This window comes from Perca fluviatilis, chromosome 16 (assembly GCF_010015445.1).
Source record: "Perca fluviatilis chromosome 16, GENO_Pfluv_1.0, whole genome shotgun sequence".
Lineage (NCBI taxonomy): Eukaryota > Metazoa > Chordata > Actinopteri > Perciformes > Percidae > Perca > Perca fluviatilis.
Genome location: NC_053127.1, coordinates 16,281,276 through 16,296,111, shown reverse-complemented (window position 1 = coordinate 16,296,111; position 14,836 = coordinate 16,281,276). Strand labels below are relative to the sequence as shown.

The following is a 14,836-nucleotide window of genomic DNA, read 5'->3' as shown; positions in this document are numbered from 1 at the left end:
TGTACTGTATGCTCGGGAAATAGGAAAAGATTTAATGCACTTAAACTACTCCAATAGGGAAACTAAAAACATCAGCATGCTTCAAATAAAGTGATTGTCGACCAGTGTCCGCAGAGAAAGTACGCAGGATTTGAACTCTCTCAATTTTGTTTTTTATTATTCACATAAGTACTTCTGTCGCTTTTTGTGAACACCATGAATGCCTTTCATTGCCTTTGCTTTACGCTGGGTTTTCACCATAGACTGTATAAAACTAGGATTTTCACAGGCAGCTTCAACAACAGCAGAGTGGAGCGGTTCAATTCATTTGCGAACAGTCCGCTCACAGTGGGTGTCCAGATGTTCACTAGTCTGCCTTTTGCAGAGCGGTGGCAAAGTTTTTGCAGTCAGGTTTTGCCTGTAAAAGGGTTGGGGTTATTTCTATTTTCTCTGTCTTTTTAAAAAATGAGTCATGAAGCCAGCAGCAAAGCCCAACTTTGCTTTTAATGATATCAAACAAAGAGAAATGTTCTCCCCTCATCTTACAGTGGTCATAAATCAATACTAGAGTAACCTACTTCCTTGTTCAGCTGCTGCAATAAATATGCAGAGGCGGAGAAGTCAGTCTGCACAAAATCAGTGTTTGATGGTTATTTATTTGTGCTTTACAACGTAATCACAATCTCTCCCTACTGTACAATGACAAATTCATGTAGCTACAAAACATTAGTTCTGCTGGTATACAGCTGGACTGGAGTATGTGATGTTAGCTGTTCACTGAATATGATGTGTAAAGCCCCGCCCATTTCTAGCACTTAGGTAGGTAATTGTTATGCATTGCTCCCAGATTGACACAGGTGATCCCTGAATTGTCATGATCAGGGATAGACATGTTGTATGGCTTGGTTTGAATTTCCAAAATAAAGGTTGAACCCTGATCAGACAACCCTGGCCTAACCCGGGTCAGTGGTGTGAAATCCAAAGGTGCTTTCATATTGCTTTAGATCAATTGGAATGTGTTTTTTAGATGACAAGTATATAAGTGGACTTCTTTTTGCATTTTTCTTCTCCCATTTAGTTTAAAAAATAAAAATAAAAAAGTAGGGCACAGGTTTTATGTACCCCACCAGATGGAGCCAGATTCTCTTATGATTGATAACTGGTTCTCTCCACTGTCTTTTCATGACCTGAGCAGAATCCCACTGTTGAGAGCAGAATGGTTGAGAGCCAACCCCTTCGATAAAAAAACAAAACAAATTTCAACAAATGAGGTGACATTCAGAGCAATTAAACTTATCGAAATTGCAGAGGTAAGCTCATTCAAAACAAATACACAAAGTACAAAGCATACAATACTGTACATACAGTAAGGGTTTAATTGATAGACCTCTCCCAAAATGGCCTGCAACCAAATCATATTTTGGGGTATGGGGTACTGGTTCTGGGATCTAGTAAGCTCAAGTTAAACATGCAATACATTTAAAAAAATAAAAAAAAATAAAAAAAGTCTTATCTCAAGATCCACTTGATTTGTCCGATTTCTATCTTGTGGCTTTCATCAGCAGATTGAGATGGTTTAGTTAACTTATTTACTGTTTATCTGAAAACCCAAGTAAGATAATGGATCATCATCTACATTTAGTGGAAACTTATCCAAACAAACAATTTTGCAAACTTAATCTGAAATGGTTTAGTTATTGGGTCACTGATTAGGCCTTCTCTTAGCCTTTCAGGTTAGGCGTACCCTCAGGACATCAAATCCTAGACAATTTTCAAAATTATCTCAGTGTGTGTTGAAACTTGTGGTGTAACTCATTACAAATTCCAGAAAGAAGTGGGCATCCTGTGGCTGGCTTAGCTCAGTTGGTAGAGCAGGCGCACATATATAGAGGTTTACTCCTCGACGCAGCGGCCGCAGGTTCGACTCTGACCTGTGGCCCTTTGCTGCATGTCATTCCCCTTCTCTCTCCCCTTTCATGTCTTCATCTGTCCTGTGGAAATGAAGGCCTCAAATGCCTGGGCATCCTTTCTTACATCCCCAGGAGGCTTCAGAGAAAACGGTTCCCCCATGATAAACGCAGGGAGTCAAAAAAGAGAGCATGTTGGATGACAGTATCTAAATAAATGTAACCTACATCTTTATTCTCTGCTCAAGGTATATTTCTATTTTCTTTCTTGCCTCCCAGGCAGTCCATTGTACAGTTTCAGGAAAAGGAGTTGCCTGAGTTGAGAAACCGCCTGCAGACTGTGAACAGAGAAATCGAGAGGCTAAAGGGCGACGTGGAGGAGCAGGAGGCTCTGCTTGCTACCCTGATGTCAGAGGAGGAAACAGCCAAGGCTTGTCTGCAGGACATATCTCTCATGGACAGATACCTGGTACCATCCTCCTATCTGTCTCACTCTTTTTGGCCCCCTTTGTCACTTTTTCATCCTGGACATTCTGACCAGTTCCTGGCTGTGTCTTGCCTCTCTCTATTAAACTCTTTCCTTTTCTTGTCATTGTCTCTATTTCTCTGATATGAAAGTTACAAATAACAGCAGTCTCGGTCAAGAAAATTTGCATTTGAATTGTGACACTGAAAAATCTTGGTGATTAAGAGAAACGACTGTATGACATTGCTAATTCCTGAAAATATCTATCCACCCTGACTTTCTTCACATTACTGTTTAATTCTTTCCAGATGGACCTTAAAGAGTTGGAGAGGAAGTTGGCTCAGCAGGCAGCCAAACTCCAGGGAGTAGACCTGACCAGAACCGTCCAGCAAGTCAGTCAGGAGAAACAAGAAACTCAGCACAAGCTAGATACCAGTAAGCTGATATAATACAGGCATACTCAGAGAAATTCCATTTTTCTACTGTCTGGGTCTTATGTTGTAGTTTTGCCACCACGTTTATTTTACTCCTCTTTACTTTAATTGCTGAGATTTGGAGCCAAATGTATCAGAAAGATAAATAATTTCGTTTCGGTGCCATAAAAGTATCGACGTTCGGTACCCAGCCCTAGGACTGATGTATTAGACTGAATTAGTGTTAGCTAGGTTTACCTAATAAACTGGCGACAGAGTGGCTTACTTAAAAAATAGGCTAAATATCTCAACGATATATGCATCTTAAAGTAGGAATCTCAACTTTCAGAGACTTGAAGCATGCTTAGAATAGGAAATCAATCAAAGTAATGGGAGTAAATGAGGCATTTAGGTGGCGTTCATCATTAAACCCAATTGAGCAAAAAACTTTGCTTTGGAGAACATCTACACTTGTTTGTTGATTGTTGACTTCAGGAGTCTGATGGAAAAGGGAATGGAGTTGAAGCAATTCTTTTTGCATTTTTGTCTTTGTTTCTTTGTAACTTTTTGTGACCCTGCAGCCTCCAGCAAGATGGAGCTGAAGCGTAAGCTGATCCAGGACCAGCAGGATCAGATTCAGATTTTGAAAGGTGCTGTGAATGAGACCAGAGCAGAGAAACTCCAGCTGAGCAGTGATATGCAGAAGCAGCAGCAGCTGGAGGAGCAGTGTGTCGAGTTCACCACTGAAATACAGGCCTTAACCAGGGATATCAGGGTATTTCTTTGTTTTTGTTTTATATGAGCTATTTCTTGTAAAATGTTGATGTAGAGGCACTTGCTAATAGCTGCAGCGCTCACACAAATATGCAGGACACAAGATTGTTGTAGTGTTTACACTTTTTATCGTTTGAAGTTCAAGTTCACCCTCTTATGAGAGTACAATGCACCTTTTGCGCATCATGTTTTTTCTGTCAGTTTTCAAAGTTCTGTTCCATACACAAACCCATTTCTTTATATACAGTACAATGCAGTATTATTTGCCTATTCTTACTGTGCACGGCCTGCATCAAGTCACGTACACCTCGTAAGTTCTACTTCCATGTACAAGTACACAGTAAATATAATGCTGTAGTGTGTACCTTCTTTGACTTTACTTTTATTTCATGTGTTTCTATTTGACATGTTATTGTATGCTTCATTTATATTTTTCTAGCTATGTTTTCACTTTTCCTCTCACTTTGTGTCCAACCAGGAAGCGAAGGAACAGCTGTCCCCTTTGGCTGCTGCTCTGGAGAAGCTGCAACAAGAGAAGCTGGAGTTGGTGGAGCGCAAGAGGCAGAGGCAGGAAGAGGGGCAGGAGAAGGTGGACACATTCTCACTTTTGTCTCTTTTACTGTACTCTTTCTCTGTACTGAAACCTGTACTGTAGCATAAATTCAGCAACAAACTGTTGTTTCACACCCATGGGAATAGACAAGGTAGATTATATCCTCCTCTCCATTTTATCTCTTTCCTCTGTTCGTGTAACTCCCTCTATATTTGCTTGAACAGAAAATGCTAACAATGGGCCTTTTGATATGCTTCTTTTCTACGTTTATTAGCGAAACATTCATATTCAACAGTGAGATAGAATTATGTTTTAATTTTCTGAAAGCGTTTTTACAACAAATTAGGCTACACAAAAATGGTAAGGATGGACTAAAAGCAGTCCCTATTCTAACACTTTGCCTCTGACAGATCAATGCCATTAAAGAGAAAGTGAAGGCGATCAGCACCTTGGAAAGAGACATCACCAAATATGTCGATGACAGCAAAGACGAATACAAAGAGGTAACATGTTTGCCACTATCATACTTGATAAAATCTGCATCTCTGATACCTCTATGGGTCATTTTGTGATGGACATTACATACACATGGTTACCATAAAAGGTAAACATATGCAGTCTTCATTGACTCGGAAACACCAGCTTTCCTTTTTCTTTGAACAGCTTTTGTCATTCTTTCCTTTGATATTCGCCGTAGACGCTAGGCTCTAATTGTGTTGGATAATTCCTTTTTGAAGGAACTGAACTTTATTGACATTGTCTGTTGTTGCTGTTGCAGCAAAAAGAGTCTGAGCTTCAAGAAACCAACACTCAGCTCCATGAGGCTGAGAAGTATAAAGACAAGATCAACAAGGAGATGGGAAACATCCGTCAGGACATAGACACTCAAAAGGTACAGCCTCTTGAGTCATTATTGTGTTCATTCTCGTCTTAAATTCTCTTTTCTTTTACTTTTTAAAGACATTTGAAAGTCCAATCGCCCATTGTACTGGTTGTTGCAAATAAGTTAGTTATTAACTTAAGCTGTGGAGGTGAAACACTGTGCCATACGTTCCGTAACTGTAAAACACCCAGTAGAGTCTGGTTTTCTGGCACAACTTAATTTACTCACAAGATGGAGAAGGGTATCAGTCTTAAAAGGTCAAAACTCCAGCAACACTTGAAGCATTAAAACAACTTTATTGATATGGCGTTTTTCCATTACATGGTACCTGCTCGACTCGCCTCGACTCTACTCGCCTTGACACGCTGTGCGTCCATTTTCCATTGCAGATTTTAGTACCACCTCAGCATGGCTGGTTGTCATAGCGACTGCCGTGTGCGTGGCTTAGTAGTGTTGCTTTCCCCCGACTCATTTCCTGGTTCTCCGTCTCCGTAAACATGATATCAAAGAGATGGTTAACGTTTACTGCTCCAGATTTCCCACCGTGGTCAGAAAGAACAGGGGAGACACTTTGTTTCTCTCACATATATATGACTCTAGAGTCGCTACTCGCTGCGGAGATAATCGCCGTCACTCTCTCACTTCTCCCTCGCTCACCAGCTCCCCACACACACACATCACACATGCACACACCAGCGCACAAGTATAAACATCAGGCCACTTGTATGCTACGGAGAAAGCTCTGCGTGGAGCCTCCGGCAGCAAAAAAACACCGCTGGCTAAACTATTTAAAAATGCTGTCTCTCGCTAGCAATGCAGTGATCAGTGACGATTCTTTCCGACCAGTCAGCAGCCTGCAGGTTTTCACGTCACCTTTTCGGCTCGCCTCAACTCGCTTGGAACCTCGACTGAGGTGGTACTAAAAAAAGTATGTTAGCAGGTACCAGGTACTTTTTTTCGTAATGGAAAACCAAAAAAGGCGAGTAGAGTAGTGGCGAGTCGAGCAGGTACCATGTAATGGAAAAGCGCCAATAGACAGATGTTTTGGCTTCTGGCCTTCATCAGTGTTGACCCCGAACACCTACTCAGCTCCTCCACTGTTGTTCACTGCAGGGACACGGCCCCACGCTTTTGTTAGTAGTTAAGTTACTTTTTTAACCTTTTTTTATATTTCTTAGGTCCAGGAGCGCTGGCTGCAAGACAACCTGACCTTGAGGAAACGTATGGAGGAGTTGAAGGAGCTTGTGGCTAAGCGCGAGGCTCTAATGAAAGACATGGGCAACATGCAGGTCTTGCAGCTACGCCAGTAAGAAGAGCACTACACCTTTTATTAATCATCTGTAAGATCAATACATTTGATAGAGTCCTAAAAGGGAACCAAGCTGCACAGAGACTAACTGTTCAAGACATCCCCACTCTCTTTTGCCTCGGTGGTGTTACACTTTTTAAGGTTACTTGTGGTCAGGCTGGTAGTAATATTACCTTGTCGCTTTCTGTGGTTGTCCAGAGAACGTCGCGAAGCGGATCGCAAGTTGGAAGATTTGAAGAAGAACCGCAGTATTGCACTGGGTCGTCAAAAAGGTTTCGAAGAGGAGATACTGCATTACAGGTGAGATATGCAGATCTATTGTTGGGTTTACACAGCACAGAGCTTAACCAAATTCAAATGAGATGTTCATTATTATACCAATCTAGTATCTAAGGCTGTCCTATGTCAATGCACCTTAAAGAAAATACTACCACTTTCATCACTTAATGACTGAGCCACAGAAACAAAGGGCATTGTTTTGCTGGTTTCTGTCCAGCCCTTTGGCTACTTTAGTATTTATTACTACTGATGGATCCTGCTTATTGTTAATAATATGATTTTTTTTTTTCCATCAATTGATCTCTCTTTAAACTGGTTGCTTGCAGAAAAGAGCTGCGAGAAGATCAGTATGACAAAGCTGATGAGCGCTACAAAAACAAGATGATCACAATGAGGACAACCGAGCTGGTCATTAAAGACCTGGATCTCTACTACAAGGCCCTTGATCAGTAAGTGTTGCCTGAACATGTACACTTATAATAGGTATTAACCAAAAAGCATTTCTCAATTTAATTCAAGTTTAACTAATCAGGGGGAGGGTTGGGTACTTTTCAATTTTTTTCCAGTACCAATACTGGTCCCTGAAATTTGGTTCTGTTACCCAACAGTACCTTTTTTGGTACTTTCCCTCTGTAATAACAATTCTCAAAAAGAAATGTATTTCAGATGTAAAAATAATTCTAAAACTACTTATCCTATTTACTATTTTGTTATTTAGTTAGACAATTTTACACACTACACAAAATAAAACTCCTCCTTCTCTCCTCCCAAACCCATCCATACAACCTATTAAATCAAATAATTATTTACTTCTTACACCGCACTTTGACTTTTATTTTTGTATTTGTTCCTTATTCTATTTTAGCCATCATTTCTTTTCTGTCTCTTTTTAAACTGCTCTTTAATTTTTTATGTAAAGTGTTTTGAATTGCCTTGTTGCTGAAATGTGCTATAGAAAAAAGTTACCTTGCCCTACAACCTATGCCTGTCAGTCAGTCACCAGGGCACAGAGAACAACTGGGGTTCCTGTCTGTCTCAGAGGAATTGTAACGTTAACTGCATCGCGACAGCTTTCGCCTTGCCATTAATACTATATTATAGTGAATGGTGTCAGCTTGGAGTTTTGAAAAGTGTAGCTACACTTGCAACTGCTTTATCGGCAATGCTGTGACTCATTGTGACTTAACAAACTGCCAAGTCAACGGTTGTGTGTGTGTGTGTGTGTGTGTGTGTGTGTGTGTGTGTGTGTGTGTGTGTGTGTGTGTGTGTGTGTGTGTGTGTGTGTGTGTGTGTGTGTGTGTGTGTGTGTGTGTGTGTGTGTGTGTGTGTGTTGTGCCAGCTGAGCCCTGCTCTCTGTCAACATGCAGAGAGGACAGATAAGCTTGCGGTACTGAAATTTGACACCGTTTGATTTAACATGAATCGGTCTTCCGTAGTACCGACGTAATTTGGTAGGTACCCAAAAAAGTACAGAGTTCGGCACCCAAGCATAGGTGTTAGTAGTGTTTTATATCTATCTATCTATCTATCTATCTATCTATCTATCTCACACGAAGACAAATCTTTTCTAGAATTTTCATACTGTAAGCTGGAAATAACTACTCCATATGACATACCTTATATTAATATAATCTTAACAAATATCAGAGTAGATGGTACTTTACTAGTACTGTAGAAGCAAGTGTCAGACGTTTACTCAGCCTGGGAAAGTGAATATATACGTATACAATGACACAAATTGAAACAGATTTAAAGAAACAGAAACTGATTGAATGATTTCAGCGTCAAAAAAACCACAGAGACGAATGTTGCCACATGTAAAAAGGCTAGAGAATTTTTAAAGAATGTAAGACGATGGCAGGAATATTTAGAAGAACCAATAACGCAATGAAAACATATATATTCATTTATATTAATAAACTCAAACTGCAGCTCTCAAATCAATTCCTCCAAATGCAGAGACATGTATAAAAAAATAACACAACAGAATGTCAACTCTAGCACATCCTTTGTTGAACCAGCTCTAGTAGATTTCCTGTTATGAGACATCCGTCTGTGTCCTCCTTATCTGGCCCTTTTTAAATTTAGGCTGTCAAACTCACCACAAAGTTTTTAGGTTGTTAGCGAAAAGGTCAGTTGCATTGTAGTGGGGAAACTGAGTTTGAACAGTGATGTCATTTCTTATGTAACTTTTCCAGGCAGTAACACTGGGAGCTTTTGAAATGTCTCAGCTGGATGGTTACACAGATAAACATTTGACTATTAATTATTACTAATGAGGATGGCACCGTGAGTAATTGTCACCTCACAGCAAGAAGGTTCTGGGTACATATCAACCTGCTTGGGCCTTCCTGTGTGGAGTTTGGATATTCTCTTTTCATGTTAAACTTGTTTTACACACATCATATTGTAGGATTCTCGTAGGGTACAGATTTGATCATTGGCAAATTATCAAAGATGTTTTATCAATATTAATAAAGTTATGAATATGGTTATTAATAACTTTATCAAATCGACAAACAATCAAAACGGGGCACCACCCTGCAAGTCAGGGACCAATATAGGGGACCAATCAAACTGTGGAACAGTCTCATTTCTGTGGTAATCCTTTAAAAAGGAAATAAAGGAAGGGGTGAATCCAAGCACGGACCTGATCGACCGGCGATTATTACAACAAGTACACAAATAATCACAAGCAACTGCTAATTAAGTATAATAAGATTTATTAACGTCACAATTATCAGTAGCTAATCAATAATCCTTCAATAATAAACTTGTGTATCTTTTACCATATCGCAACCAAAACAAAGGTGTGTGTGTGTGTGTGTGTGTGTGTGTGTGTGTGTGTGTGTGTGTGTGTGTGTGTGTGTGTGTGTGTGTGTGTGTGTGTGTGTGTGTGTGTGTGTGTGTGTGTGTGTGTGTGTGTTTTTTTTTGTGTGTGTGTGTGTGTGTGTGTGTGTGTGTGTGTGTGTGTGTGTGTGTGTGTGTGTGTGTGTGTGAAGGAGGGGCGGTGTCAAAATGTAGGCCTAACACAAAAACCAAACTGGATACTCCTGTGAGCTGCACAAAACTATTTAGCCTCAAGAGGGCGGTAGTGGTGCTGCATACACTGGGAGGGGCTGAAGAAGCCGAGGGGGTTGCTAGGCAACGCACACGCTTAACCTAGTATGCTAGGTCATGTGTTAGCACTGGACAAGGTGATGCCGACTCCACGTGTGAAGCTAGCCTACAGCGTTAGCTCGGGAGCTACGCGGCTAGCCTGTGTCGTGTGTGTGTTAGTAATAGGAGAAAGAGAAGAAGAGTAAAGAAAAGAGGCACTTTGATCTTAATTATCGATAATGACCCAGTTCCCCTCAGCCACTCCGGTCTGGGCTAACGTGTGATTAGGACAGACTGAGACTTTTGGTTTTGCTGAGGGAAACGTCACTATAACCACTCCAGTAGCTAACAGCTGATTTTCGCGATTCTATCGCAGACAGTAACTAAACTCCATGAAACGAATGACTTAGCAGGTAGTGCTTACGGTTTTAAACCAGCTACTTAACACAACATAAACCAACGGTATAATTGATCGATTATACATTCACAGAACAGATTAATAATCACATATGGACCAGTACATGATTAAATCAGATCACATTAATGGCAACAATGGTAGCGAACCCTTTGCTCATTAATAAACACACTACTTATCTCTGCCCAGACGTCAGCCTTTTTACGGTGCATTCAGTCCGTTTGTTTCTGTCCATAGATTTCCACAGAAATGAAACAGAACGAATTCCCTAGCGCTCGTCAGCAGCCATGGAGAAACTCCCTCCAAAACGGCAGCAAAGGGGGAAAGTTTGGCCGACTTTGAGAAGAAAAACGTTGTTTCCTTCTCACTGCAGTTATGAAAAACACTGGTGCGTTTTTCATAGGATCCTCCGAAATTAAATCCACTTTCTCCAGAAAATAGAAGTTGAGCACAAGCGCTTGCGCGCCTCCTGTCAGCAACGTGAGTTGCAAGTGAAGACAACAGGATTTTGGGTGATCAGGCTTATTTATAGGTCAAGACTGCATGCTGTGTTTATGGTCCCACTGAACCAATAGGAAGACTCAAAACTCTTGATAGGGTGAAGTAGGGCTGGGCGATATATCGATATAAACAAATATATCGATATATTTTTAAATGAGATATGGAATTAGACCATATTGCATATATCAATATAGTTCAAATGTGATCCTTGCTCCCATAGATATGTCGCCGTGAGGTTCTAAACATACGTCAAAACCCGCCGCCATCTTGGAACAGGGGGCCGAAGCATTCAGATCAACGCTAAAGATTTTGCGGACTTGTTATTTTTTATTTTTTCGATAGAAAAGCAAAAAAAGAACAAACAGCAATGGATAACATTTAACAGTTGAAACAATGTGTTTCTATGATTATATATGCCGCCGACCAGCAATCTGAGCTCCGGTAGCCGGAGGCGGAAGACCCGTGGCCGGCCGCAGTGTCTCTTCCCCAAGGCCAAAACACAGCGCGCTTGCTCCGCTGCGCCGTCCCCGCTCGATCCAGATCGGACCAGCCAAAGACAGAGTGGTGATCGGTAGGATCTTACACGTAGTCCAGGACGAACTGTATGTCGATATCGGCGGAAAGTTCCACTAAGTTTGCCGGCGGCAGGCGGACGGAAAGAAGCTACAGCGGGGCAGCGACCGTCTCGGCTGCAGGATCTGGAGCTCAGTGCCCGTTAAAATTACATGTAACGCAAAACATACAGAAATAAATAGTGGAGGAATGAGCCTGGACATTTCAGTCTGTTTAAACTTCACCTTGAAGCAGAAACTCTTAGTTCAGAAGGGTGAAGTTTCCGTTTGGACTCAGATCTGTGAACCGATCATAATAAATTTCTTTGTTTTGTAGTCGATAGTTCATCTTAAGTTTATTTAAGTGGAAGCAGTATCAAGTGGAAGAATGGGACTATAACCTAGGCTTACAGGCATGAGGCATTATATTAATATCTAAAGCTTAATTGACCTTTGGAACGAATCACAAATAGCCTATGGAGCTTTGATTTCAAAAAAGGTACTCCTGTTATACAGTATTTAGGTTTACATTTTATTGTTATTTGAACAGCTGAGCATTTAATCATGAACCAGGTGAAGAAACCGGTTTATTATTTATTTGATTTTGCAACTGTTTCTATGAAACTACTTGTGACATGTCATATTTGATTTGGGCTTTGACTGAACATTTGCTAACACTTCGCGGAAAAAAATATCGGGATATATATCGTATATCGATATTCAGCCAAAATATATCGGGATATGACTTTTGGTCCATATCGCCCAGCCCTAGGGTGAAGACTACAATCTTGTAGTCCTTTGACTTCCTGCCAGTTGTGAGGCGTTTCCCTTCTGGCTGGCACTTTCACATAGAGGTGTGAATTAACCAGGCTTTGGGGTTTACATACAGGCCAAGATTCCTTTGTCTCTGAGCACATGTGTGTCCTGTATCCAGAGGTCAGTTTAATCTGAGGCCTTTTGGTTAAAATCAGGTTTAACCAGACTCTTGGTCCCCAACAGTCCCCCTTTTTGCTCTGAAGAGCGGTTGGTCCCCGGTCTTTGGAGCAAACCAAGGACCATACAGTTCATGGGAGAAAAGGTTAAACTGATATCAACATAGTCCATGCCTTCCTGGGAATGAGAGACAGTTCACAAGTTCATGTTCATATGTTGGCTGAGGCTAGAGTGTCTGGGCAGACAGTAGGCTAAGGTAGCATCTGGGCAGATGACTTCTAACTGTAGCTAAACACAAATTTTTTTTATACAAAACAAAATAGGTAAGCAATGAATTATCCCTTGTACAATCATTATAGCTGTTTCAATATGACATTAACCCAAAATATAGTGAAACAAAAACAACAACAAATGAAGGAAGATAGGAAAGTGAAGTAGTTAGGGGTTAACAGGTTCACTCCAGAAAAGAATTGGGGTTCACCAGTGTATGTACATGTGACTGTGTGCATGTACCTTTGGACTGGTGTATGTATGTTTTAATGTCAAAACAAATACTCAATGCAGACTCTAGTCTGTATACATTCTGTCTTCTGATGCGTAGGTAAATAAAATTGAGCCCTATCTCTCATTCTTATGAGCTACATAAATTTGGAATTGCACTGCCAAGACTATACGTCAGATGTACCTGTGAAGATCGCACAATACGGTTAGTAGCAGATTTATGGGTCTACAACAAGGCTCGAGTTTGTTGACCGAAGAGATTCCTTCTCTACCAATGCTTCGCATTAAATCTCGTTAATAAATCTTATTATACTTAATTAGCAGTTGCTTGTGATTATTTGTGTACTTGTTGTAATAATCGCCGGTCGATCAGGTCCGTGCTTGGATTCACCCCTTCCTTTTATTTCCTTTTTAAAGGATTACCACAGAAATGAGACTGTTCCACAGTTTGATTATTGGTCCCTGACTTGCAGGGTGGTGCCCCGTTTTGATTGTTTGTCGATTTGATAAAGTTATTAATAACCATATTCATGACTTTATTAATATTGATAAAACATCTTTGATAATTTGCCAATGATCAAATCTGTAGCCTACGAGAATCCTACAATATCATTGTTTTAAGCTCATCCCATTAAAGCTCTAAAATGTAGACCTCCAGTGGAGCAACTCGTCCTGTTAGCTGTCCTGTGTGAAGCTAATGTAACCTCAGTCAGCTGCAGTGCAGAGGATCAGCAGTAGCACTAACTTAATGCTAACTTCTCAATTGGATGTCATCAGTTGCATATCAAAACATAGTGAGACATGACTCACCAGCATTTGTGATCAAATGAATACAAATGCCGCTTTTAAGTGTGGTGATACAGTAGAATATTATGCATAATGTCCAGTGTACCACTAACGAATAATTTAATAGATTTGAGCCAAATTGATTAATTTTATTATAGAAAACTGGGCAACTTTGTACTACTATACTATACTTGTATAATCATATTTGGTTTATAGACCACTATATAGACCAAAAAAACAGGCCTGGGATATTTTGCTTCAGCCCTGCTACATTTAATGACAAAAGAAATAAAGATTTAGCCAACTCGGGGCAGCCTACTCAGTTTGATTGCCTACTTTTGATTAAGTGCTCCTCTGAACCGTAATCTGAATCTTAATTAACCAAGTACAAACCAAGGGTTTTGTTTTAGTCCACGTGTCAGTACAGCAACATAAAGAAATGTGAGAACAGAATAAAGATAAGATAAATTAAGATAAGATTTAAAAATGTTTAAAAAACAAATATAAATACGTATGGACATTATTATACAGTAATTTCTCTTTATTGAGTTAAATGTAGTGCCAAATACTGCTCCACATAAACCATGTGCAAATATACCCGTAATGTTGACAGATTAATGCTGTACACTTAGTGGTTTTGATAAATATATGTATTTTAATATGTATGCTGTAAGAACAGCTGTTAATTCTGTGATATGTTTAAATTCTAAAGGCGCTCAGCATACCCCCCCGCCAAACTCCAACCGTCTTGCCCTCGATTAATGGAGAGCACAACTATTGGCAGCAAACAAAGCAAAGCAGTGATGACATTTGTGGCTAAGGGATTACGTGTTGCAGCGGTAGACTTTGTGTAGGTGGACAAATATAATGCAGTCAGACACGTCAGTAGTCATTGATTAGGACTGTATCTGATTGCATAATGCACTAGAAATTGTTGTGCTAAATTTGTGAGGGGTTTGCAAAATGTGTAGCTGTAGTGTTGGAACACTACATTTAAAATTTTCTTTGTATGTATATATTTATTATTACAACATACAGTCACATAGGGTATATAATAAGAGGGAAGTTTTGGTCCAGAAATGCTCCAAGAAAAAAAATGCAGTGCTTTGCAAGTCTTACGAGCACAAAACTTACCACAAACTATCACATTTGTTTCCTAGAAATGTGACCTCATTACTATCATTGGCATCATTGTAATGTGGCATCAGGTTTGCATTTGCGGTGTTGATTTCTGTGCTAAAAAGGTGGTTAGCAAAGCACAATATTGCACATCCTTGCACACAAATGATGTATGACTGTATCGGAGTAGTTTTAATTTCAAAATTGCAACAGTTTGATTGCAAACATGTCACTGTTAAGGCCATGAATCGGACATCAGAGCATTTGCTCATTATGCCTTTTCATTGGCTTTCTTTTCCAAAAAACACTCTTTCATTCCTTCCGAAATCAATAGGGCTGACCCGAACGCTTCAAAGCTTTGGTCGTTG

General features: G+C 40.1%; 1 protein-coding gene across 1 annotated transcript in view; it reads left to right on the top strand.

Moving 5' to 3' along the window:
• The window catches only part of rad50 (RAD50 homolog, double strand break repair protein), a 32,176-nt gene that overhangs the window by 10,453 nt on the left and 6,887 nt on the right, over nt 1-14,836 (top strand). Inside the window, exons 16-24 of the mRNA XM_039777607.1 lie at nt 2,166-2,355; nt 2,661-2,787; nt 3,347-3,540; nt 4,018-4,128; nt 4,503-4,595; nt 4,871-4,984; nt 6,154-6,281; nt 6,483-6,584; nt 6,890-7,012. Of these exons, the coding sequence (XP_039633541.1) occupies nt 2,166-2,355; nt 2,661-2,787; nt 3,347-3,540; nt 4,018-4,128; nt 4,503-4,595; nt 4,871-4,984; nt 6,154-6,281; nt 6,483-6,584; nt 6,890-7,012 (1,182 nt within the window). The remainder of the gene's footprint in view (nt 1-2,165; nt 2,356-2,660; nt 2,788-3,346; nt 3,541-4,017; nt 4,129-4,502; nt 4,596-4,870; nt 4,985-6,153; nt 6,282-6,482; nt 6,585-6,889; nt 7,013-14,836) is intronic.